This window comes from Cyprinodon variegatus, unplaced genomic scaffold (assembly GCF_000732505.1).
Source record: "Cyprinodon variegatus isolate N-32 unplaced genomic scaffold, C_variegatus-1.0 Scaffold168, whole genome shotgun sequence".
Taxonomy (NCBI): domain Eukaryota; kingdom Metazoa; phylum Chordata; class Actinopteri; order Cyprinodontiformes; family Cyprinodontidae; genus Cyprinodon; species Cyprinodon variegatus.
In genome coordinates, this window is record NW_015150621.1 from 740,017 (window position 1) to 767,085 (window position 27,069).

The following is a 27,069-nucleotide window of genomic DNA, read 5'->3' on the forward strand; positions in this document are numbered from 1 at the left end:
TATTTGCAGAATTCATATTTGGTGGAAGCCTGCCCTTCTCCTTGGTGTCCTGTAGCATTCTGTGGAATGTTGGTTACAAGATATTCCAGAATTCTGTATAGAATTCTACTGGAAATCCATCAGAGCCTTAATATCTGCCGTGCCTTTCACAGCTTCCTACAATTCATCTGCTGTTAGCGGTGAATTCTGGGTCCTGGCCTGATTATCAGATAATTGAGGAAGTGTTACTTTGTCTAAATAAATTATTAATGTCACTATCAAATGAGTGTATTGTTGATGAGTATATAGCTTTATAAAAGTGTATTCAATAATCTGATTTCTGGCACAGCAAATACCAGATTTACAGTAACTGTACTTGTGTTACTACATTACAATACTCTGAAAAATCATTTTGTGTGTTTGTTTGTATTCTTTTTCTCTTTTAGATGTTCAAAAGACTTTAAAGGGAGATTTGGACAATATATTTCTTCAAACAGAACCTCTCACCAAAACAGATCCGAGAGGAACGAGGACAACAAATTCCAGAAAGTAAAGTAAAGTTTTTACTCCAAATCCTTTCCTCCTGTTTTGTGGAACCAATCTTGCAACTCTGAGCTTGATTTATGTTTATTTTCAAATCTTAAAATCTTGCAGCACATACAGCTACACCATTAGGGTATTCTATGTTATTAATGCCAACAAAAAATAAATAAATCAAGCAATCCTTTGAACTGAGGGTATAATTAGATATTAACCATTTTGATTGTCATTTTTCACAGCTTTTAGCTGGAAAACTGAAGATCAGAGTTCTGAAGGATGACACATCAATAGGTGAGAGTTTGAAACTATAATTAGGCACAGCTTCAACATGTTTGTACCATAAAGTAGACCTGTACAAAATATTTGGACCTGTCAATCTATCGGTTATCCTTTTTGAAAGCATATTGGAACCGATTCCAATTCAAATGCCTTAAACATGGGTACCATAGTATAGTTTTTAGTTTAGAGATATTTCTAGCAATAGGTAGAGCTTATACTGTAGGGTCAAACAGTGTTCACATATATACAGTATTAGCACCAATGGAGCATTTGGTTCTCAATGTTCATGCCTCTATGAGTGCCCCGCAGATGGACTATAAGTATTAGTTACACAAATCAGAAAGTTGGACAGGCTGCTATCACCTTAAAACTTAGCTTAAAAACATAGGTGAAGATTCTTAGTCATCCACGTCATAGTGGAAGCCATAAAGATGCCAAAATGACACCATCCCAATGGGGTGGAGTCCTTCATCTGTTTTAATTTGTATGATTTCAAAAAAAACAAAAAAAAAAACAAGGCTTTGTTGGGCTGCTGTATAAAACCTCAAACTCAAAGCTATTCCTGAACTTTTGAATTGAGAAAGCTTCCTGGATGGGAAGCAAATCATCTTCAAACTTGGCAACAAAGTCCAGTGGATTGTTTTTAATTTTCTTTTTTTGTAATTCACTTTAAAAAGCATGGTAACTCTTTCCCAGTGAAGATAGAGTGTCTGCGTAGTGTAGCATGAGTCATGTTATTACTCATTGATGCAAAGATTTTGTAGCCAAATTCCCTCAAACTGCAATATTTTGTAGGATTCTTATCTCAGAGATGGGATTGTCATGCTGTGGAGTTGATATTGTTTAGCTTGGGTTCAGATTACTGTATGTGTTTTACAGTGGGTGATATAAGTTTTGAACATGAAACCAATTTCTCGGTTAATATATTTCTTGAGGTGCTATCAACATGACATTTTCACCAGATGATGCTAACAATCACTGCAATCCACATATACAAAACATCTAATGATAGATGTCCAAAATTAAAGTTGTGTTATAAAGTGAAATCACAGAGGGAAAAGTATTAAACACCCTTTCAGAAATTTATGTAATACTTTGTAACAAAAGCCTTTGGAAATGACAGGTTCAAGATGCCTCCTCTATGGGGAAATTGGTGGCATGCATTGCTAAGGTGTGATTTTGGCTCATTCCTCTATGCAAACAGTCTTCAAATCTTTAAGGTTTCCCAGGCCCCTTCTGCTTATCTTTCATTTTTTCTATAGATTTTCTGTTGGACTCAAGTCAGGTGATTGGCTAGGCCATTCTAGCAGTTTTATTTTCTTTCTCTGAAACCTATTGAGAGTTTCCTTGGCTGTGTGTTTGGGGACATTGTCTTGCTGAAACCCACATTTTATCTTCATCATCCAGGTAGATGGATGTAGATTTTATCAAGAATGTCTCTATATTTTTCCATTCATCCTTCCATGAATTATTTGAGGTTTGTCCATACCATATGCTGTCTAAATGTAGGGCAGCAAACTTTACATGCACTTCAACATGCTTTTTCTTCAGCAATGGAGTCTTGCGTGGTGATTGTACATACAGGCCATGGAGGTTGAGTGCATTACTTATTGTTTTCTTCTAAACATTTGTACCTTCTTCCAGGTCTTTCTGAAGCTCTCCACAAGTAGTATTGGAATCTTGCACTACTTTTCAGATAATTCTTTTCACTTCAAGAACATATCATGGTCGCTTTATGGTGAAATTATGATCTCTCCACTTCCGGTTTATGGTCCCAACATTGCTCACTGGAACATTTAGAAGTTTAGAAATCCTTCTGTAATCATTATCATTTGGAACAATATGGTTGCCAAGGTCTTGTGAAAGCTCCTTGCTTTTACACAACATGAGATATTTTTTGTGTGATACCAGACAACTTTTTATAGGCCATCATTTGCGAGTGAACCAGCTGATAATATTTTGCACTCACAAGGAGTACAGTAGGAGGCTTTTTAATTACTGAGAGATTTTAGGTGGTTTGTTGGCTTTCTATGCCTTGTTGATCCTGCCTTTCTTCACGTGTTCAATACTTTATTCCTATGACATTCCACATTATTGCACAAAACTTAATTTTGATAAATCTATGGGTCAATTTCTTTGTTTGTGTGGATTGCATGGATTGTAACTGACATCTGAAAATGTCATGTTGATAGCACCTCTATAAACTTTACTGAGAAAAATGGTGACATGTTTGATTCTTCTTTTACCCTCTGTACATGCAAAGGAAGGTGTATAGGAGTATTATTTTCCTAATTGTTCATCTTTTTACAACATTGAAAAGTAAGGCAGGTGCACAAGAGTGTATTTGTTTATATAAAGAAGTGATTCATATAACACTTTGATTTAGGAGGATTCAAAATGTCCTGATATCGGTTATCGAAAATATCAAACGGTAAGTACAGCTGGGATTCCATTTATATTGTTAGTTGGTGTTGCAAAAGGTTGTTTTGGATCATATCATCAGTATGAGATGCATTTCACAACAGAATTGAAATACTTAATTATTCCAGTTGTGCATCAACATTATGCTTACCTTTGTTTGTAAAAAAACATATGATTAGGAAAAAACAAGTTACTTTGAGATCCACACAAGTTCTTCAGCAAAGTCTTGTGCACACTATTTCCTTTTCTTAAAAATGTGCTTGGATTGTGTTTGCCAGTTCATTATGCAAGTACAATCCAAATGTCAATAAAGATAAAGTCCCTGTGCCAGGTGTCAAAATCAGTGTGTTTACTCTTAACAGACCCACCTCAGTCAGCAGCTTCCCATTCTGTCCCTACCTCTGGTACTGGACTGACAAGCAGAGTAAAGGCAACGATCTCAAGACCATGTGAAACCAAGACAACTAAATTAGTAAGGACAGAAATACATTTGATATTTACTCTCTGTGTATTTTAATTTACTCACTTTTAAGGAAACATTTGAAGACAAAGCCACATGTTGTCACTTTGTTATTGCTTACTGGCATCTATTGGATGAGTCCCTTTATCAGTTGAAATAAAGTTTATGCAGTCTATATTTATCCTTTTGCCAAAGCATAAATATTTACATTTGGTTTTAAGCTCAGGTAGTAATGAACTTGAGCTACATTCAGAAATTGAATCTTAAATCGCAAATTTTACTTGTTTTTGCCCATTCTTTTTCAACCCTGTTCCTACTCTCTCGCCATTCATCTGTTGATTTCATTTGTATGCATTGTTCTCTGAGATGCCTCTTGATTTACAGTAATTCTGTTCTTTGTCTCCTCTTCACTTTCACTTTCTGCTGTCATTCAGATGCCCATTATCTCCTTATTGTTTCCCTCTTGATCATTAGGTTTATCCATCTTTCTTCGTACCAAACACTTTATCTCCCTACTCCTTTCCCTCCCTTCAATCTGCTTTATAATGAAGTTGTCTTCCCTGTGTCTTGTTTACCTGGGATTCTTTATCTTCTCTCCTCCTTTGCGACACCTCAACTGTCCTATCAAACAGTCGATCTGAGTGTTTGTGTTTGCACTGATAACTGTTTAGTTGGATCCATTCATCGATACTGCCCCTAAGGGCTCTGTTGTTTACTTTTTCTCAGTCTTCTTTCTCCAGCTCTGGAGGTGCGACAGCTACTCCTAAATCTTTGTGTGAAAAAAAGTGAATAACTCCTTGTTATGATTTTTTTCCTTATGTTTTACTATATATTTAGCTGTCTTTAATTTACTACTGATGCCTCCAAGTGATGGCTGTGAGAGCAAGACAGACTCACAGAGAATATGAAGGAGGAGGAGGGGTTGAGTTGGCTGAGTTGACATCCTGCCCTTTTATGTTGTGGAATAAGTTATTCAAATCCAGCACACAAAATGCATTCAAATCTGATGTGGTAATTTGCCTGAAAGTGCATGCGCTGATGATGGCATTGAGCTGTCTATTAAAGTGGCCAATGCCCCCAGCCTTCCATAGCGATAGGTTTAATGTCAGCACTTACTGTATAGCATTCTGGGCGGACACATAGACAGAATGCAAGCACAGATACACACAATGCCCTAATATGCAGACATTTTACATAGCTCTTGTACCATATAATGATTGTGATATAGGGAAGCTTTACAGCTATCTCCACACCACTGTCTGAAAAAGCACTTATGCACACAGCTGCTCAAATACACCTGCAAATGCAAACTTCTTGCCATAAGTGCATTTAGGCTTGTCTGAAGTCATGACTCAGAGTTGGACATAATTTACCAATGCCCCACAGGCACACAGACTCTGCACAATCTTTTCAGTGTCATCTCGACAAAAAGGGGAAAAAAGGGCTGGAAAAACTGCCTACCTTACTTTCTGCATAGAAGCGCAGAATGTAGTGATATGCTGCTTGGAACCTGATAGGGAAGCCTCATCCCCAGGGAGTGACTGTAATTTATCCTCATGCCCGGAGGAGGAAAATGAGGCTGTGTTTTACGGTATGCTATCAAACTACTGTGTAACAGCTGTAAGTATTTGCGTGCATGCTTACAGACATGCTCTCTAATAGAAGCAGCATTTCAGAATAAAGAATTAATGCTATACACATTACACATAGCATAACTTACTGTGATTATGAGGATCTTATTGGATAAACAAGAACTAAATAACTGTGAAAGGAAGAGAGATTCATTTCCAAACTGAGGCTGGAAATTTGCTATGTATTCTTTAACAACAATTTTATTAAGTTGTTGATTTTAGTGCCATGTTCTCCTAATCAGTTTCTAGTATAAGCCAAGAACAAACAAATAAAACAAAAAAAGAGCTTTAATAAAACAGTGGCATTTAATTACCTTTAAAAATGTTCATGGAAATACATACATTAAAGGTATAGAGGACGATCTTTTATTTCCAGGTGGATCATCTAAATAAGTGGTCCTTCTAATTGTCAATCATTCTGGTGATATGTTAACGTAAGGCCGTCCTACGCGTTCACCCCGTTAGCTATCTTTTTCCTTGCATGCACACTTTCAGAATCTTATCTGTGGCGAGTTACGGTTTCATTGAAGCTCAACTTTCTCACCGCTGTCCTTTGAAAATGGCTGAGGGTCCTAAGAGAAAAAGTGTCGAAGTGCATTAGAAGAAAAGAAAGGCCTCAGAAGAGGCAGATATATCCCAGAATGCTTTGTGTAGAGAGCTCTCCTAGCAAAACATTACGGGATTTGCTGTCACAGCAACCCTCTGTCCACATAGGGACCCGACATCAGCGACTAATAGCAAAAATAGCGCAGGCAACGCGCAGTTGATGAGGAATTACGTGACCACTGGAGCAAAAAGCAGTGATCATTTGTCTGAACAGTCAGTTAACTGAGTTTGCTATAAAGTCCACTACATAGTCCCAGCTGTGTGTGGACACAGTAAGCTTGTATGAGCTATGAGAACAGCACATTTTTAACAAGGCATGCTCGAGGAGAAATTCACGCGTATTTTTTCTAAAGTGGAAAAAAAATCCTCCACAGTACCATTAAATATCTTCTTTGAAAAATTATCTAGCTTTTTGTAAAAGGAGAACTATCAAAGCAGCTTAGTGAAAGCACTTTTATTGATTTATGCTGCCTTATTTTTCTGGCAGGCAGTCCCTCATTTCTTTGTGGAATATTCAGTCAAACAGGATGTGACTTACACTGCCACTCGAAGTGTCTTTTTTTCTTCAGAGAGAACTTGGGAAAATTGCTTACATATATTTCTATGTGTACATTCTGAAAAGCCTTGAAACTAACTTTAGTCTAGCTTTAGCCTAGAAGTCCAACAAATCTGCATTCACCCACCCTATTCCTGGCCGTGTTGTAAGACCATTTATGAAAGTCATTTTTGTTAAACGATTAGAGGGTATGAATAGGTTATCCAGTTTAAATGTAAATGTAAACATTCCTACATGTTTTAATTTGCATCTACTGTGCTTGACACAGGTTGTTTACATGTAGTTCATCTTGGTAGAAATTGACATAGAATTTGATAGAGACACATTATTAGTCATTGGAAAAAGGTTGATAGAAACTCTACCTGCTTGTAATGCTTTTAAAATATTTTTGTTATAGTTAAAAATATATGGAAGTTTAAAATACTGAATGAAAGAAATCAAGCAGTATGTGAAAAGAAATATTGAGATTTTATTTTACTTTTAATTTTTTGCCTTAAAAGCCTGCTCTTTTAGTGTATTATTATTCCATCACTGTGTCGTATTCACCCCCACCTTGCCTCTGTGGACCATCCACCTAGGCTGGGCATATCTCCTTCACCTGCTGATGCAGTGTTTTTTTATCCCCTCTATGACTTGAGGATCTTTTAAGTTGCAGTGATAATGACCTCCCTAAAGATGCCCAAAAATGCATATGCACATCTCATGTTCTCCTGGTGCAGTGACATAAGGTACATGTACAAAAAAAGCACTTCTGTTGTTCCTAAAATCCCTGCCAGAGGGTAAATTCAGTACTCCTTCTGTCAAAGTTTGTCTGGCAAAGATGAGGTTGGAAGATAGGGTAATGCTCAAGTTTAAGTTTAAACAGGTTTTCACAGATTGCTACTAAAGAAGGGTAAAGGAATGTGAACCTGCACAGTAGGTGTGCTCTAAGCCCTTTTAAAGGACTACGGCACAGGTTATTGCACAAATCTTTACATTTTTGTCTTTAATACATCCTCCATGGCTCTCAGTCATATTGTACCCATATCCCCGTGCATACATACTGAAGAGAGTCTTTGTCTCTGTTGTGATTTATACTGAGCACTACAACTTAAGCCTCTTTGACAGGTTTTAACAGAAGGGGGCACTGAAGCTCCACAGCAGGATCTTTATTCATAGAAGCTGTATCACATGTGTATTAAGCCTGTTCCCTATCCATGTTCAGTCACTTCAGTTTCAGTTATATATCTTACAGGTCTGCTCTACTTAAGTTTTACTCATTCTCCTACTTTACCTGGCTTAATTTTAAGTCAGTAATATATCAAAATTTACCTCTACAATACATCTGTTTCTGTTAGTTGGCATGTGTTCATTTTTAACAGGTGCCTTTCTTGTCAGTAGCCAGCAGTTTAATTATGAAATACTGAGATAATAAAGCCAGTCCTATTCTGGATACAAATAATAAGTGAGAGAGGTGTAGACAAGAAAGAGCTGGTATATAATGCAGTGAGGAGCATTGGGGACCATCTGGCTACTCCAAACGTTCAATAGAACTGGGTAGAGTAATTTCTGGAATACAAAAGAGACCCATTTCACAAACTTGAATTAGAACTATCTGATTTGAATGATCTAAAGCTAAATAAAAGAGTAATGTACATTTTTTGTATGACTTTTAACTGCTGTTAACTGCAGTTGTTTATCTCTTGGTTTGTACAAACAGGTTGTTTTCTCTATAGAATTGCAAAGTTAACCAAACAACTGCTTTTTTCGCTCAAATGAGCAAACCAAAACAAACAGCTTTTAATTTATGCTCAATTCATACAATATAATACAGCTCATAATCGTTCAAGCACAAAGTACTGATTTTATATTTGATGCAACTCTGTTGGGTTTGCAGTAGTGTGCCTAAATAGTGTTGTGATGCACAAACAACCCCCATGTACTTTACTTAGTCTGAGACCATAACAACTCAAAAATAGTTAATGCAATCAAAATCTTTTTTTTTTTTTATCTGGATCTTATTTTATCAATAAATGCCTCATTGAAGTTGCCTCAGATAAAGAATATGCTCTCAGTGATGCTTAAAGTGTGACCAAGTTGTAAAAGAAAATAAATCTGATATCTAACTCCTGGACTGATAGGGAAATGAAAATCTATTTCTAGTTATCTTTTTGAAACAAGATTTGATAAAGTCTAATAAAAATCAATTTCCCAATAAACTGTTGTCATAGTAAATTTGACAATTTAATGTGACGATTGGCTGCAGATAATCAGTAGACATGTGGTTGCCTAGCACTGCTCTTGTCTATCGAGATGGTGTGTTCTGTTTAAGATGTGCAGAAACTATGTTTTAAATGAACCCTTTTGCATATAATATATGTTTCTGTTACTCACAAAGTAGCAATTCAATCTAATAAGACCTAAATGAGACATATATGAATATAAATGCTTAGATAAACAGTTACTGCATGACGTCAGCTCTTTCATTAGTTATAAACACTTTTACAACCTACTGATTACAACTTTAAGGCAGCATTATGGTATGGTCTAAGACATAGGTCTTCAACAGGGGGTCTGCGACCCCTAGGGGGTCCACAGAGGTACTGCATGGGGGTCGCAAAAGTTTTAGTTGATTAGACTTATTTTTTATATTCTCTCCTTCAATTTTTTCCACTAATTTAAATGTCTTTAAATCCACATTAAACATGAATTTAACACACTGTAGTAAACAGATAAATGGAGGCAGAAGATGTCTTCCAGGCATCAATGCACACATTCAGCGACACACAGGAGCTCTTTCAAGCTGGGCACCGTTTTATTCACAACACCTGTCCCATCAACCAGGAATCAGAATCAGAAATACTTTAATAATCCCAGGGCGAAATTACTTTCGTTTCATTACACCATATGTAATAGAGTGACTATAGGACCAGTTTGATATAACACTATTTCATAGAATATATATAATTAGGGGGTCCCTGCTCCATCTTGCCATCAGTTTGGGGGTCCTTGGCCTGGAAAACGTTGAGGACCCCTGGTTTAAGAGATGCATGCATTCATGAACTGTTCTTATATTTGTTTATATTGACAAAATTCTTGTGTTCATTGAAAAAAGGGACTGTCCTCATCAAATCACCGTAAAGTCAACAAGGTGAGAAATGACAGAAGCTATTACTCATCTACTCATGGCCAACATAAAATTAACATCCCTGCACCAATTGAGCTGTAATTGTATTAAAAATAATTTTCTTTATATACCGGTATATAAATAATAAATAAATTATGTCACATGTGAAAATGACATCCATTAAAATATATTTAAAACATTACTTTAAAGCCATTGCAAGTCACAGGAGGTTCAAGGTAGTTCTAAAAAAAAAACAAGTTAAATGTCTTATAGAATATAAGGTGTAACCAATCTAAGGGTTATCTATTAATCAAACTGAAAACAATTCTTCAAACTTTATTAAACAATCTGGATTTTTTTTTTACACTTTTAAGCTATAATTTTCAGTCTTTGCAGGTTGCTGTATATGCCGTAAGTCTGCATGGCGAGCTAGCACAAAATGCGTTAGCAACCTGCTGTCTGTTCAGGCTTTTTTGATTTGCTATTAGGGGATCCTGAAAAGCAAGTGTATAGGTCAAACATCTTTTTTTTTTTTTTTTTTTTTGCCACCCCTGAGCCTAAAAGTGAGAAGGAATCAGAACTGACCTTACTGTCCAACAAACAGGCTTGAAGTTTTTGAGTGAAATCGAGACACAATTTGGTAGTGTTAACTCATCAGTAGCTTTAGTGACTGTATAAGCAGGGAAATTACACAAGCTGTTTTTTGAGATAAAGTACATTAGAATCCTTTAGTTGTACCAAAGAAATTAAAGGACAAAAACTAAGAAAGAATCCAAAAAGTAAGACGGCAATATATTAAATAATAACCAAAAAAGCTAGGTAATGGTGCTTAATTTAAATAATTGCTATTTCCAAATAGAGTATTTTCCAAACTGAGTAAATTTATCAGAATTTCTAAAAATGCATTAATTCAATGCAGCTACAATTGATTCAGTATTTTTAATTCAATCTAACATTTTCATTTTCAAACCCACAAATTCAACACTGTACAAATCATAATAATGAGTGAGATAAACTGATTTTTTTTATTTTTATTACCTGATATCATGGTGAAGTGGAAGAAAAATATTGCCATCTGTATTCTGAGAATGTATTCCATTATGGGCACCTACTTTATGTGTGTTCCTTTAAATTGGCACAAGAATTTCAATGAGAGTTTAGTTCTGTTGGCTTTAGTTGGTTTGATAAATCATGTTGACTGTGATCCCTCAGCAGGTTCACTTCATGAGATTTTCAAAAGTCATGGACCAAAAATCTGGAGAAAGCATTCTGTTTGAATGAACTCCAAGTCTTTTTAAAATCTGTATAGACTTTATAAAGTCATGTAGTGTGACCCCAGTTTAACAAAGGAGGAAGGAAAGTCAAGACCTTATATATACAGAACTGAGACAGCCAAGACAACCATGAAGCCAGAGCAGCAGGGGACAGGAAATAACCAGTATTTGTGAAATAAAACAAGGCTGATATGTAAATGATCACATTCTGATAACTAAAACCCAGGAAAGGAATATGAATATCAAAGCCCAAATCTCTTTGCACAAACAAAACCATAACAACATTGTTTTCATAACATAAAGGTCTGCTCAATTATACTTTAGCATACTTTGAAAAAAATACATTTATACATTTTTCATTGCATTCAATGCTGAAGACTTTGATGTGACTATCATATCCATTTTGTGCATAAATATTGAGTTTTTTAAATGCTAAACATCATTGTTTACATTTTTTTTCAGTACTTTATCATTTGTGAATTTAACACATTAATGGGCCTTTGGAATGCAAATTGAATTGAATAAACAACGCACATGGATGGGCTGAGACAAAAACTGCATAGTCTTGAAAAAGCTCTATGAAACCACAAGAGACAAACCTTATTCTTTCTGTATCTTTTCACTGCTCATTTGGGCTTCTATCCTCGCTTTAGCCAGTAGTAATGCCAAACTGTGTATTTTGGCAGAATACAGACTGGGGATTATGCTCATGCAGCTGACGCAGGCATATCTCCCCCCTATGCTAATCCTGTTTGATTTTCCTCTAAAAAAAAAAAAGAAAAAAATTATGCTTCCCCCTCTGATGAGGAGCAAGCGAGGATGAGTTACAGAGTAAAACAATCATCAGAAACGTTTTTTCTTACCTGGTCAGCCTTTTACAAACAAAGACCTGGCTCCATAATGATCAGTGGATTCACCATCATCTATGGCTCATTAAGGCATATGAAAAAGGGCGTGGAAAGCTGCAACATAGCAAAATGTCATCAGGTCATTTTTGAAAACATTATTTAAGGGAGAATTTTCCTGTTTAATTAAGCTTTTCTCTGTCATTGTGTCGTTTTTCTTTTATTCCCTGTCAGATCATTCTCATCCACTTTTTGTTTTTTAGCTCCACTCTGAAAAACATGCAGCATGCTTCAATATTTGTTTTCAGTAGGTCATATTTCTGTAATCATCCTACATCTCTCTCCCACAGTTACAAGATCTAAAAGAGAATAAAAAGAAAACAAAAATTGAATCAAAGACTTTCACTTTGAAGTGCAGATTGGGAAACAGAAAGACTGATGAAATAAAAGGCACAAAGACTTGTGCCAAGGGGAATTTTAATTGTTTTTCTCCATCATAAAAGGTACTCTTAAGATGCTGGTTTTACAGCTGTCAGCCATTCCAGAAGCTGTTTAGTAAAAGATTGACTTATTTGGATGTGCTGTCACTATGTATTACTGTTCTGACTGGGATCATTGTGTCTTCAGTTGTAATAAAATCTTTTGGTGTTGTGATGTTTATGTGTCAGTGTTTTGAAGGTGGCTGTCATTTTTCATGCAACAATTACCTTAATTTATTTTTTCAGTTTATCACAACTATTTACGTTCAAACTATGGGCTTTATTTCAATTTGCTCCTCATTTGATGAACAAATGATGGTTAACCAACATAAAGATGTTATTGTGCACCACATAATATATTTGTCTTTAAAAATCAGAATTAAAAATTATGGGATTTGTTCTCAGTCTCTGTGTGAGAAGTGTAGTTTTACTGTTTCAGACTTAATTGTTTTTTAGCTTTTGTGTTTTATCTAACTTATACTTAATTGCACAAGTATGAGCATCAAGTCTTCCTTTCACTTTATGTACATTTCCATTTTTTTTTAACAATGCTTTACACTTTTACTACGTAATATCAGAAGTGCACAATTGTTGAAATCATCAGGAAAAGTGAACATGGATATGATAAATTGGAATTTCAAAGCCATAGTTTCTTGAATTTATTTTTATTTATTGTTTATTTGAAAGGAGACAGTGTACATTAATCAACATTAAAACAATGTAAATATATCCGAGTTAGCTAAGGAGTGCTAATTTTCATCCGTATTCCCCCAGTCCCCAAGCCAGGTATACATTTTTAGGTTAAAGTAGCTATTGCATTTGATTTTTGGGGTTTTATGTTTGTACATTGAACCCTCTGCACTACAATTACACTATCACATTGAGAGTTTCAGATGCTTTTAGATGATCTGCCAAGCCCCTTTATTTATTCTTACTGAAACCTTCAAAATCAATCAAAGTGCACCTGTAAACACAGTTGGAAAGTGGTCAGAAAAAGAAAAAAAAGGGTAGCTTTAGCAACCTACTGTCTGTTCAGGCTTTTTTGATTTGCTATTAGGGGATCTTGAAAAGCAAGTGTAATGGCCAAACACCTTTTTTTTTTTGCCTCCCCTGAGATCATACACTCAACACATAAACAGAATACATCCAACAGGCTGCACATCGCTATCTTAGAAAGAAATAATTTAGACTCAAAACACATTTTTTTCTGACTTTTCTCACTTGCACTTACTTTAGTATAAGCTTCAATAAATCAGATTTGGAGTGTGTAATTACATTAAATAAGCAGAGGATCATTGGGGTTTGCTGGATCAAACATCTTTATAGTATGTCTTTCCTCTACGAGAGAATTATACCCCCCAATAACTTTGCTTTACGTGTGACATCATTTGGTTAGCAGGTATCCCACACTTAAAAATGGGTTTTGTAGGTTAAACTACTAGCTTAATGCAAAGGTCACCTGGTGCTTTTTTTTGCTTAGTTTCTTTGATTGGACTTGATAGAAACTTTTTAAGCATCATGTATTTTCTGTGAAGGTGCAACACATCCAATTTCTAGTGTGTCAGTGTCAGTCATTATAAAGCACTTACAGGGCTTCAGAATTGTTCCATGTTGCCTGGATAACTGTCAGGCTCAAGAATCCGTAGATGCTTTTTTATCAGAGGGTTGATCCTATCAGAGATCAGCTAAGCTTTAGAGGAGCTGTTGAAGTTGTGCCGCTTAATAGAATTAATGATCTTTACTGTCCTGTTGTCAAAGCTGCTGATGGAAAGAACAGTGAGTCGGTGTGTGGACACAGAAATCAAGGTCAATGTAAAGTTAGTAGAGAACAAAGTAGGGCTAAAATGATAAATCTTGATCATTACTGATTAATCAATTATTTAAATAATTGTCAACTAATATGGTAATTGGCTAATCATTACCTTGAGTATACAGAGTCTAAAACATGAACCCACACATAACAGAAAACAAACAAAAAAAACATATATAGAAAAATCTCCTTTTAAGCCTTTTTATTTTGCACTCATTATTGATTGATTAATTTGAAAAAAAATAGTCAACAGATTAATCTGCTTGGAAAGTAATTTCTAATTGTACTTATAGTCCTATTACAACATAGCAGTAAGAGGTGATGTTTTTCTGGAAATGATCAAGCTAATATCAGTTGAGTTATAATCCTATGGTCTGAATAAAAAGTTCCTTGAATCATTTTTCTTGAAAGTCTCTTAAAAGATTGAGCTGATTCTCTTTTCTTATTGCTTAGGAACTCACATATTGCGATTGTGTTGCCTTGAATTCTATATCTTACTTCATGCAGTGAAAGAAACCATTTATTCGGCCATTAATAAAGCACTGACATGTTCCTGATGGTAATGTCATGATAATTAACTTTACCAGTGTGACTAATTCTGCGTCACAGTGTTGTACTTTGTCGTTCACCATAGACTCACATGTCCTCAAAGCTGTACTGAGTCGCTTGGACAGACTATTCATTCAAACTGTTTAGTGGTCAGTCCAAAGACACTGCCTGCAGTGTTTAATTAAAAAGAGAAAAAAGCCATGGGAAAGCAAACTACCTTTAGCATAACTTCCATCTTGCTATATAATACAGTTACCACTTGGTACTGCCAGATTAATATTTGTACTTTCTTGTATATTTGCTATGAAACATCTTAACAACCCATAACTTAAAACTAAACAAATTATGTCCAGTGAACAGTCTCAATTATGTTTAGAATGTATAAATGAAAAAAGAAGAAACATCTCAGGGTGAAAATCAAAATCCTTTTGATGTTGTTAAAAAGATCAACAATTCAGTGTTTATCTCTTTCACTACAGTACAAGTCCTACTGTACAGACTAATATATATTCAGTGCAGTGTCCTTGAATTTTCTCCTTTGATCATGCTGGACATAGCTGATTACATATAATTTAAGACCCATTTTTATGTGTTATACGTTGTGTTTGATCCTTTTTTTATTATTTTTTTTTCATGATGCACACATTTCTGTCTGCAGTCTGTGGATTTGTTTAGATAAAATTGGGAAGCATTCTTTAACTCCTTAAAACAGACCTTTCTGTTTTTACTTTCAAGGTTAGATCAGGAATGTAAGTCTGAGCACTTAAAATGATTAGGAGTTGCCCTCTAAATCGGGTCAAGAGAGCTGTCTGGCATCATCCCCTTTGCTTTATGCTATCAATGTACTTTAAATAGGCCTCTCTTGCTATTTACTGCTTTAATTTGAGTAAGAGTTGCGAGTGCTAAATCTCTTGTCTAATATTTAACAATAAGAATGATAATTCTTGTTGACCACATTTGCCGGCTTTTGGCACAACTTCATGCTGCAGTATGAATACGTCATGGTACCACAGTACCTCGGCCTGTAGCAGTATTGCAGGGAAGAATACCATTCTAGCCTACTTTAGGTAAGGACATTAATGTAGACCTAGGTACATTTTTTAATTAATCATTTCTAAGGAACCACCTTCTGTCCTCTATTAGATTTAAATATGTATCTTTATATCTTGTAGTTTCCTATGGTAAAAGAATATATAAACTCACCAGCTACTTTGTTTCGTTTGTTTCAGTTGCTAGTTAACATGCATGGGTAATTAGTGAACCATAAAGCAGTCATTTAGTTTCTTTAGGAATCCTGATATACTGCAAAGATACTTATTAAAGTACAAACCAGGTGTTAGAATGTGAAATAAATTGGATTTAAGTGGATTTGACAAGTCCCTTTCATACATATGTCCCAGTAGTTTACCGTGATCACATTATCACTTCGAAAAAGAATCAGCACAGCATTAATGCAGGGAGCGACTACATGCAAATTAGTCGCAGTCATTTACCGAAGCAGCTCGTTTTACACTTAGGCCCCGTCCACACGAAGACGAACCCTGGCCTAAACGCACAAATTTTTCACCAAACCAGCCTCTCATCCACACGAAGCCGGCGTTTCGGGGGTCTGTAAACGATCTTTTTTTTATTCAGCCTTCAGAGTGGGAAGATTTCGAAACGCCGTTTTCGCGTTTCCATCTTTACGCTCTAACCGCATATTTTTTTTTACAAGCATGCGTCATAGCGTCGCCTCTAAACACGCATGCGCGACCAGTATCACAACAACAATGGCGCCGTTGCTGCTAATGCTACTCACCCTGCTGTCGGGCTTACAACAGAATCTTCTTCTTCTGGAATATCTCCAGGAAGAATAGAATTAATGATCTTTACATAGTTACATAGTTCAGCACCTGAATTTGACTTAACCACGAAAATGGACCCGCAGGGCAACCATGTATAAATATTAGTGGGCATGCCCAACATTTCGTCGCTTATTTTTGCTTTGGCACCACAGCGCCACTTACAGGCCTGGCATACATTTTGCAGCGTTTTCATGCATTCGTGTGGACGCTCACATTTATTTTACGTCTCCGTCTTTACGGCAAACGTTTTGGAAAATATCAGCGTTTCGTGTTCGTTTTGACTTCGTGTGGACGGGGCGTTAACCTACAAATGGTAAAATGATGAACCTAATATCACTTGCAGGCGTTAGTAATTCTACAGATTTAGCTTTATCTGATTAAGCCAACTCAGAACAAGCCCATCAGTTTTTTGGGGTATCTAGTTTAGATGGATTATTGCCAGAAAAACAGAAGCGCCAAAACAGTGGGCTACTGGTCTTTATAACGACTGTCTGACAATCTTGCTGTTTATCGCGTTGCCGTGGCATCAGCACGGCGGCTACACTATTGCTAACTTACTGTACTTAGTCTCTATATGTAGTGACTTTTCGTTTACTTTTTTGTGACCTTTCTAGCAACTCTTTTTCATGAAAGCAACTAGCAGAAAATCTAGCTGTTTTTTGTGTGCTTTTAAGGACTTTGATGACAGTGTGAAAGCGCTAATCACTCTGACTTTATTGTCTTCAGGGAGCAGTGAGGGCTGCTAAAACACCTCCCTTCTCCAAAGCACTTACTGACAGTCAGACTCTGTAGCTAACTGCAGGCAAAATGAGTAAATGAGTAACGTGTGTATGGCTTCTCAGTTTTGTTTTGTGGTACCTCAAAACTAATTAACATCCCCAAAACATCCCTCCCTGCGTTTAATGCATACAGAGCCTCATCCACCGTGTGTGTCTCTAGTAACTGTCTTTAAGTTAGAATAGATAACATGACAAGGGTGATTGTATGTAGTTTCTGGTTCAGGTAGAACATTAATAAATACTTAAAATGATGTCATACAGTTCATTTTTAAGTTTTAAGAGTGTTTTAATCACAGTCTGTCTCGCTGATGTTGATATTCCTATGGGCTGAATCAAAGCCTTATAAACGATGATGTTATTTGGGGAATTCTAGGGACTTTTATTACAAAACTAGCATCTTTCCTTGGTGAATATGTGGCAACAGTGGGGGCTAACTAGTTCAGGAAGGTTGTTAAGTGGGGTGGTTGGCATTAGGTGTGCTGCGGTGCACTAAAGAGCTTGTGAGAGCTGACTGTTTACAGCCCAAACACAATGTAAAACCTGACTACCTCTATAAAAACCATCCCAAATCCCAACCTGACTTGAAAACCATCACAAGAATGATAAAAATACAAGTAATAAAATATCAAAGCCAAAAAAAAAACAAAGCTAAAGTTAATTTCAATTTAGGAAAGAGCTGTTATCTCACTACCACTATCATTATGCATCTTTCCTCTAATTTTACCGCTTATAAAGAACAACATTTCAGTTAGATTCCTTGTTAATTTCACAAGAGAATGGCATCAGTATGGATAAACTTTAAATAACCAAATTTTGGGCTTTAACTGAAATGATCTTATCCCCCCATGTTGAAAATGTTTCATTAGTTTGCTGTAATGTGTTAGTTTCAAATACATTTTTCTTTTGTTTTGTTTTAACTGTGCAGTTTTGCAGGAGTGCAGTACTCTCTTATGTATTCTTCTCTTCTGTAGTAGTTTTCTCTCTCATTCATCACTGCTTGATGGCCACAATTGGGCTTCATTTTGGTAATATAAACTCTCAATAGGTACCTGAGCTTTTCCTGATGATCTTTCAATATAGATTACATATAGGTTGTGATTTCAGCCTCTTAAACTAAGCAGTACTGATCTGGTGTCATTTACTGTGGTCTTCTGTTGCAGACAGACGCAAAGGCTCATGTGATCAGCCAAGACATCAGCTGCTTCCAGAGACAGATTAACCCTGGCGCTTTTCCCGGTACCTCTAATCCTGATTCCAGTACAAGCCTTGATTCCAATCACAGCATCGCATCCTCTACAATAAGCAGACGAGAAGATGAGATTCCAGAGAAAGGAAATAAAATGAAGGAAAAACAGATGAAAAACTCTCATGAATACAGCCAGGTATGTCCGTCCTGTTGTGGTGATCAGGGGCTGAGATCAAAACTTTAAGAAGTTACAATAACTTTAAGGCATAGAGAAAAGAAAAACATTCAACGAAATAATACTCTGGCATTTGTCTTTTGTAGCATAAACACATAGAAAATGCACATAATTTCTCAATTTTCTCTTTAGAACCATTTTAAATGGAAAGACTAACCTAAATGCTTGCAGATATCTTTTCCTACAGCACAAATTCTGAATATGTTCACATGCCAAATATCATTTGTGACATAAAAACCTGAGTAATCATATGTAAAATCCTTCATTTCAAGTTGTGCTATTCAAAAATACCCACCATTGCAGCATTCCACATTTCACTTATTAGTTTATAGTTGGGGTTTTGAATAAATGAAGCTTCCATTCATGAATAGATACAGCATTAAAAAAAATAAAAGGAGTTGGCTGTGGGTAAAATTAAATTCCATTTGCAGTTCGCATGATGTGACGATGGACTATAAAGATATCAAACAAGCCTCTACATAGTGTGAGATCTACTCTCTGCACTCCACGAGTCAATTGAAAGAACTTCAAATACCCCCTAATTGACGCTATATCCACAGGCTGTTTCTAAAGGCAAACTTGTGAACTGCATGTACCTCTGGACTGAAAGGGGTCCTCAGCAGTGCAGGTCTGTTAGGAACAGTTAGATTGACATTATTATACTCTTTGCACCACATAGCCAATTTGACCTCATTCTGACAGTAGTCTTTTCAAACAACTGAGGTCACAAGTTTCAGAGATATGCTGCTTCATCTCCATCTTCTGTAGATCTAACAAACAAAACCAAATCATTATGCTTGTTTAATGCGGAATTAAATATGCTTCAATCAAGATACTAAGCTTGTGGGTAAAATATAGTACATCATTCTGTTCTATAGTTCTTTACAAAGTATTTATATACTCGTAATAATAATCGTGTCCCTATTTAGTCACATTACAAACACTAATCTTAATGACTAAATCATTTCTATTTAATCAGTATAAACTTGATTTTTATAATTTTATTTATAAGTTGCTGAAAGAAAAAATTTTTTTTTCTTCTTTACAATCCAGTTCCATTCTCAATATATTTGCCTGGATTACTAGATTCGGTCTGTACTCTCTCCCTTGAATATTACATTCAGGTGTACTCTTCACCAATCAGCTAACTTTGGATGTCAATTGATTGCAGTTGATTTATTTAAGAATATCATAAATAAAAAAAATGATTAGATAATAAGGTACTTTTTTAGATTTTCTTTTTTCCATCTGAGTTAAAGCAATAATACAAAAATTATGTTTCTTTCCCATTTAGCTACATTGTGCTACTTTATATTACTCTATCACATGAAGTCTGACTAAAATACGTGAAAATAACATTGCAAAATGGAAAAAGCTCAAAGGGTATGAATACTTTGGCAATGTACTGCATTTTTAATATATTCTTTTTCATCTTATATGGTCTCCATCAACTGAGGGAGTTGTTTATATTTTAATACAGTGCAGGTCAAATGATATAACAGGGAGTGTTCTAAATTAGTTTTTAAAAATCGTTTGATAATTTTCTTTTTATATACCTGTGGCCTGGGCAGTGAAACCACTGACCGATCCATCACTGTAGAACTTGGGTCTATGAGTTATGTAAAATTAAGAGTTTTAAACCAAACTGAGTTCCTTTTTTTATGGTGATTTCCAGAAGCAGGAAATTACTGCCACTTTTTCATTTTCATTCCTCTAATTCTGTATGAACAGCATGCGGTGCGGTAAATTAATCATTGGTTCTACTTTTATTAACTTGATTCTGATAAAAGCCTTTTTTAACAAGTATTTATGGCTCCAAAATGAAAGATCCTCATCCCTTTAACATTATGAATGAACAGCGGCATAACAAATGTAGACAATTTAAACTGTCAAAGCTATGTTGTTTGTCCTTGTGTTTGGAATATGGTGGGTAGCTTTGTGCTTTTAGTGTTTGATCAGGAGGAATGTTCACTTTTAGTAATGAGAATATGTAGGGAGCTTGCATCACATTTTGGCCATCACATAAAAGCTCATGAAATATTCTTTTTGTTGTAGGTCCTGGTTGTGACACATGGAAAGGAAAAAGCAGCGGGGTTAATTAAAGATGATAACAGTGAACTGGCCAATTCCAGTTTTACAGGACAGTATAATGAGGAGGAGTCTGCAAGATCTTTTCAGGCGGCTGTCATGCAGTGGAGGAAAGAAAGGAGAGATGGAACAAGAAAGCTTGTTACAACTGATGTCCTGTGGACACCCTTTAAACCAGGTGAGCTATAGAAGTGGTTGTAGGCATAATACAATATATTATATTTTTATTTGATGTAACAACTGCAAACTGAGAAGTTTAGCATCCAGGATTTATTACACTACAGAGCCATGCTGCCCCAAAATAGGAAAAGCCTTATTGGACAAAAGCTTTGGATTTTATAGCATCATAATTTCCATCAAAAAATGTAGATAAAGAGACTTCCATGTTTTTATTAGACCTATAAAAGATGTGAATGTGCTGGTGATTCAAAAAGGCTTATTAAACACAATTACTATTTTAGTTTAAAAAAGTGATGTGCCATAAGTAAGTAGAAAGAAAATGACAGTACCAAAACAGAGGAAAATAAAAAAGAAAACATCCAGTTCTGACGAAAGTGATTTTGAAGTCATGAATGAAACAATCAGTGCTAAAAACTGGGTTTACAGAGTGGGGGTGCTTAGACACTAAGTGAGGGCGGCCAGATAGTTTTCACAATCATTGTGATGTGATTCCTGAGATGTATGGAGGGCCAAAATATATTAAAATACATGCATGTCGCATGAAAGGGTTAAAAATACCATTGAAATAAATAGATCAATTCATTATTGAATGACATTTGAAAAAATCCATGTATTTAAAAATTCATAGAATTCCTTCAGTCTATGAGTACAATTGAAAAAGGATATAATTGAATATTAAATTAAGTAATTTTATGTCCATCAGTGGGTTTAAAGATTTCATTATGATACATTATCGAAGTTAGGGGGCCACTGTTTATCCTGTACACATATGTGTGTCACTCCATGGAACACTAACTCACCACTAAGCCAATCGTGTTGATCATTTTGCAGGTTCTGATTATAGATGCATGTTTAGCTTTTCTTTTTACTGTCTAAACCAGGCTTTTGAGACTGTGCTGAAAGACACTGCAAACTCTGTCTCTGGCACATACTGATTTGTCATCCTGGTGGAGTTGTACTGCCTGTGCAATCTCTGTAGGGTCCAGGTATTGTTTCATGTCACCATTAGTGACACTGACCCTGTTCGACACTGATTAACAACTCCATCTACTTCTTAACTAACAGATCAATCAGTTTGCCTAGACTTAATTGGACCATCTTTCTTTATGCTCAATTTCGCACTGAAACCTAAATATTAAGGGATGAAGTTGAATGTTATTTAAAGCTGTTTCATCCACCATGACAAAAATATCAGTCACATCTGAAGAATAGTAAACAAATAGCATAATAATTACACAACCAAAGTTTATTTTGGAAATAAATTGTTCTGTAATTGGGTTTTTGATTAAAATAGTCTTCAATTTAAACCAACACAAAGTAGCTTTTCAACCTTCAGAAAACATTTTCATAACTTTTGTGATTATTCATTGACTAACAAGTAGCTGAATAACACCTCTGTCGTGACCCGAGGATGTCAGGTGAGAGTAACCCTGCTACACAAAACAACGATGGTGGCGTTGAGGAATATGTTACAAAACCAAAGTTAAACGTTTCTTATTTTATCTTTGCTGTGTTATTTTATGTTTGTTTTATTTTGTTTGTTTGAATATTCAGTAACTTCTATAAGTTAAGTCTTTACAGTGGATGTAGGAGCGCAGTTGTCAGCAAAATCCCATTAAGCAGCTACAATTCATTACAATTGTACTATAAATGTGAAGAATAAATTGAGATCTGTTCGAACACAGTACTCTTGTATTCTTTTGAGAGCCATTGACTTCTGAAAGTGAACACATTGTATAACATTCTCATATCTTTCAAGTTATGAAGACTCAACAAAAGAATCAGTCTTTGCTTTGTTTCATATTTAAACCACAGGGAAATAAGAAATTACTGATTTGTGCCAACTCAAAAAGTTCTTTATTTGCATTTATCTTACTTTGTTTGGACTCTTGTTAATAATGCCACTTGGGATTTTGTTACAAAAGATAAACATAAAAAATAAATAAATGAACCATTTCTAAAAAATTTGACCCCATCACACACAATCTGAATAAATGAGCTTAAATTTTCATTGTTTTTTTCCTGAATATATCATTTTGAGATTTTGCTCCTTAATATACACTTACCGGCCACTTTATTAGGTACCCCATGCTAGTAACGGGTTGGACCCCCTTTTGCCTTCAGAACTGCCTCAATTCTTCGTGGCATAGATTCAACAAGGTGCTGGAAGCATTCCTCAGGGAGTTTGGTCCATATTGACATGATGGCATCACACAGTTGCCGCAGATTTGTCGGCTGCACATCCATGATGCGAATCTCCCGTTCCACCACATCCCAAAGATGCTCTATTGGATTGAGATCTGGTGACTGTGGAGGCCATTTGAGTACAGTGAACTCATTGTCATGTTCAAGAAACCAGTCTGAGATGATTCCAGCTTTATGACATGGCGCATTATCCTGCTGAAAGTAGCCATCAGAAATTGGGTACATTGTGGTCATAAAGGGATGGACATGGTCAGCAACAATACTCAGGTAGGCTGTGGCGTTGCAACGATGCTCAATTGGTACCAAGGGGCCCAAAGAGTGCCAAGAAAATATTCCCCACACCATGACACCACCACCACCAGCCTGAACCGTTGATACAAGGCAGGATGGATCCATGCTTTCATGTTGTAGACGCCAAATTCTGACCCTACCATCCGAATGTCGCAGCAGAAATCGAGACTCATCAGACCAGGCAACGTTTTTCCAATCTTCTATTGTCCAATTTCGATGAGCTTATGCAAATTGTAGCCTCAGTTTCCTGTTCTTAGCTGAAAGGAGTGGCACCCGGTGTGGTCTTCTGCTGCTGTAGCCCATCTGCCTCAAAGTTTGAAGTACTGTGCGTTCAGAGATGCTCTTCTGCCCACCTTGGTTGTAACGGGTGGTTATTTGAGTCACTGTTGCCCTTCTATCAGCTCGAACCAGTCTGGCCATTCTCCTCTGACCTCTGGCATCAACAAGGCATTTCCGCCCACAGAACTGCCACTCACTGGATGTTTTTTCTTTTTCGGACCATTCTCTGTAAACACTAGAGATGGTTGTGCGTGAAAATCCCAGTAGATCAGCAGTTTCTGAAATACTCAGACCAGCCCTTCTGGCACCAACAATCATGCCACGTTCAAAGTCACTCAAATCACCTTTCTTCCCCATACTGATGCTCGGTTTGAACTGCAGGAGATTGTCTTGACCATGTCTACATGCCTAAATGCACTGAGTTGCCGCCATGTGATTGGCTGCTTAGAAATTAAGTGTTAACGAGCAGTTGGACAGGTGTACCTAATAAAGTGGCCGGTGAGTGTATAGTTACATATGTTACATTCTTTAATACAGCTACATTAGTAAATACCATAATTCCAGGAGGGGGCTGCATACAGTATAATAACGTTCTGCAAGTTACTCATTACATGTATATAAAAGTATATCTAAAGTATTTGAACTGTGTCATGTTAACAAGATGAATATTATCTCTCCTCTTAAGCCCCAAGGATGCAACATCCATTATTTAGGGAAAAAAATGCAGTTCATATTTTGATTCAGCTGGCCACAGGGCAGTTTTCCACTTTGCCTCAGTCCATCCTTAATGAGCTCGGTCCCAGAGGCTGTGATGTTTCCTGATATTTCCTGATTAATTATGAATGAGTAGGTATGTTGAGCAGGTACCTTTTATGGGAAAGAATACTTCTTTACTTTATTTGTAGAGTTTGTGAATTAAATTAATTCTCTTTGAGCTGAAGCAGTTATTACCTCCTCGGAAAACTATGTTTTTCAATTGAGGAATATGGGCTGTAGACGGATTCTTGTCATTTGAAGCACAGAAGTGAGAACGGCTGCTTCCTATTTTTATACATTGAATTTTAATTTTTAAAGCTTTGGTCCTCCAGTGATGTGAATTATCTCAAGTAAACACCCAAGTCTATAAGTAAATTGGAATTTAAATGTAGATTAATTGTGCAAATATATGTTTACATGTTGATGTTTTCACAACTGCAATGAAAAAAATATACTCTGTCTATAAAAATATTTTGGTCATCCATCTATCTCTTTCTTTTGCTTACATTTCTACCTAGCTTCTGTTTTTCCTCCCTTTCTACTTAGTATTTCATTCTCTCTTCCTGTTGATTTGATCAGTTATTAAATTAATGAATCCTCATAGAGATCAGACGGTTTAGGGCTGAGCATGGTTGTATAAAAGAGAATGGCTATTGCATTATAATGAAACTAAAATGAAATCATTAAGGACTGCACCTTATAGCAATGATTACCACTGCTTAGTGTAAATCTATATTAGTGCATTTTTTTCACTTTTCATCCAGATTTAAGTGCATACTTTTTTATTTTAGATTGTTTTTGGGTGAACATCTGACTGGGTGTTTTTGCTTATCATTAGACCTTCTATTTTCTTCTGCTTTACTGCTTGGACAAATTCAGCTCCTGTCTATTCGCTCTGCTCTGCAAATTGCTGCTAGCCCCTCCAGTGCTAATTATTTCTGCAAGGCCAATGGACACAAGGCCCAATTTAAAGCTGCTACCGTGAACATCCAACATGTCTGCAGAACAATCATAAAATGTTCTTCACTTCTTTCCTTTTTTTTTATATTGTTTGAAGTCCTGTCTTCTTTTTGTGAGGTTAGCTTTTGTCTTTCATTGTTTTGGCACTTTTGCCATGGTGGTGAGGTGTTTTCTCACTTGTTAAAGAAAGGTGTCTTCAAAAGGCTGTTCATAATGTTTTCCGGCCATATCCTCTGTCTTTGACTCACTGTTATTTTACTTTGGGCTTTTGCTTTCCTACATTTATATCACTTCTTTTTTTTTTTTTTTTTTGCAATATCCCTCTCTCCATATTTTCCCAGCATTAGTGTCAGCAACGTCAACCCAGACTGACCTCCCTTCAGACAAAGAAGCTGAAGGACAGAAAAGGGAAGGAGCAGAAGGAAAGCTCATTGTCAAACTGGAGTTTTCAGAAAATAGCCTTACCCACATGGAAAGACTGCTTCTCAAAAAGCACCGCAGGTACAGCTAATAATACATATGCAAAGCACACAAACCATTTAAATAAGACCACCTATTTTTGCCACAAGTAAAATTTTCTTTTTTTTTTTTATTTTACTGTATATGTAGTTATGTATCAGATTTATATATTTAGGATACCTTTCAATAGATCTGCTTATGAGCAACATGTTTATACAGCACAGTTAATTAGCTTTTTGCTGCCCTTTATGCCGGCACCCTACATAAATTTTAGTGTCAAAATGGCTTAATCTAAATTAGGTTGGTTTGACATATCGATGCATAATACGACAAAATGTGATTTCGACAATTTGTCATTTCGGGTAATAACATTTTACACAAGTGCTTCTTTTCCAGCAACACATTCTCTGTCACTTACATTGACCATGAAGACGGCAAAACAACTTGTACACATATTTATTTTCTTATCTCTCTTTTTAACATGGCACGTGCCTCACCTGCATCTTCATAGTGAGCACTTATAAGGCACTAGTGAACAAAGCAATTTCTTTGTACTGATTGTGCAGTTCACTGTCTGCAGGTTGTGCTTCTGCAGGTCCTGTTATTATAACTTTTATTTAAGCAGTTTTTTGGGGCCTTACTAGTCAGCTTGTGAGCAGGTCAGGAGGAAAGAGAGCTGAGTGGAGTTCTGTGCGTTTTCTCTGCTGGAGCAGGAATGCCCTACATCCCAAACTGTAGCAGCCTTTAACTCTGGGATAGACTAGAGAGCCAATCTGGAGTGCAATAACCCTGAAGCAGGGATGGTAGCAGAGCTTAATGGAGAGACAGAGAGTCTTACCGGCTGGAGGGGAGAAAAAAGGAGAGGTTGAATTTTAACAAGCTTTAATAATAATGGGAAAAGGAGGGGGTAGAGAGCAGGAGAGAGCTTTAAAGAATTGGCTAAAAGTGCTCAGCTATATTAGAGTCGTAAAGTCTATCACCTTAGTAGATTTGTGCACGGCCTGCAGGTTATAGAAAGCAGGCTTTTGACTGCGCTGACTGAGCTGTGTTGCTGGGATAAGTGAGTACATATTCCTCCTCCAAGAGCCAGACTTTTTTGCAGGTTGTGACCAATAAACTCTAGATTGAAAACCCACATAGTGATATTCCTCTGCTTTTTAAAAACAATTTTAGCATACTGTAAGATTTGGTTTAGCTTATTTTAGAAAAGGAAATGTTTTATTCAAGTGCTTTACCCCTGACAGCACAGTACACATGCATGACATTTGCTTA

The 27,069-nt window shown here is 36.2% G+C and overlaps 1 protein-coding gene across 1 annotated transcript in view; it reads left to right on the forward strand.

Moving 5' to 3' along the window:
* Positions 1–430: 430 nt before the first annotated feature.
* The window catches only part of zbbx (zinc finger, B-box domain containing), a 34,981-nt gene continuing 8,342 nt past the window's right edge, over positions 431–27,069 (forward strand). The window contains exons 1-6 of the mRNA XM_015378266.1: positions 431–528; positions 759–810; positions 3,582–3,691; positions 18,319–18,540; positions 20,635–20,845; positions 25,680–25,839. Of these exons, the coding sequence (XP_015233752.1) occupies positions 18,499–18,540; positions 20,635–20,845; positions 25,680–25,839 (413 nt within the window). The 5' untranslated portion in view covers positions 431–528; positions 759–810; positions 3,582–3,691; positions 18,319–18,498. The remainder of the gene's footprint in view (positions 529–758; positions 811–3,581; positions 3,692–18,318; positions 18,541–20,634; positions 20,846–25,679; positions 25,840–27,069) is intronic.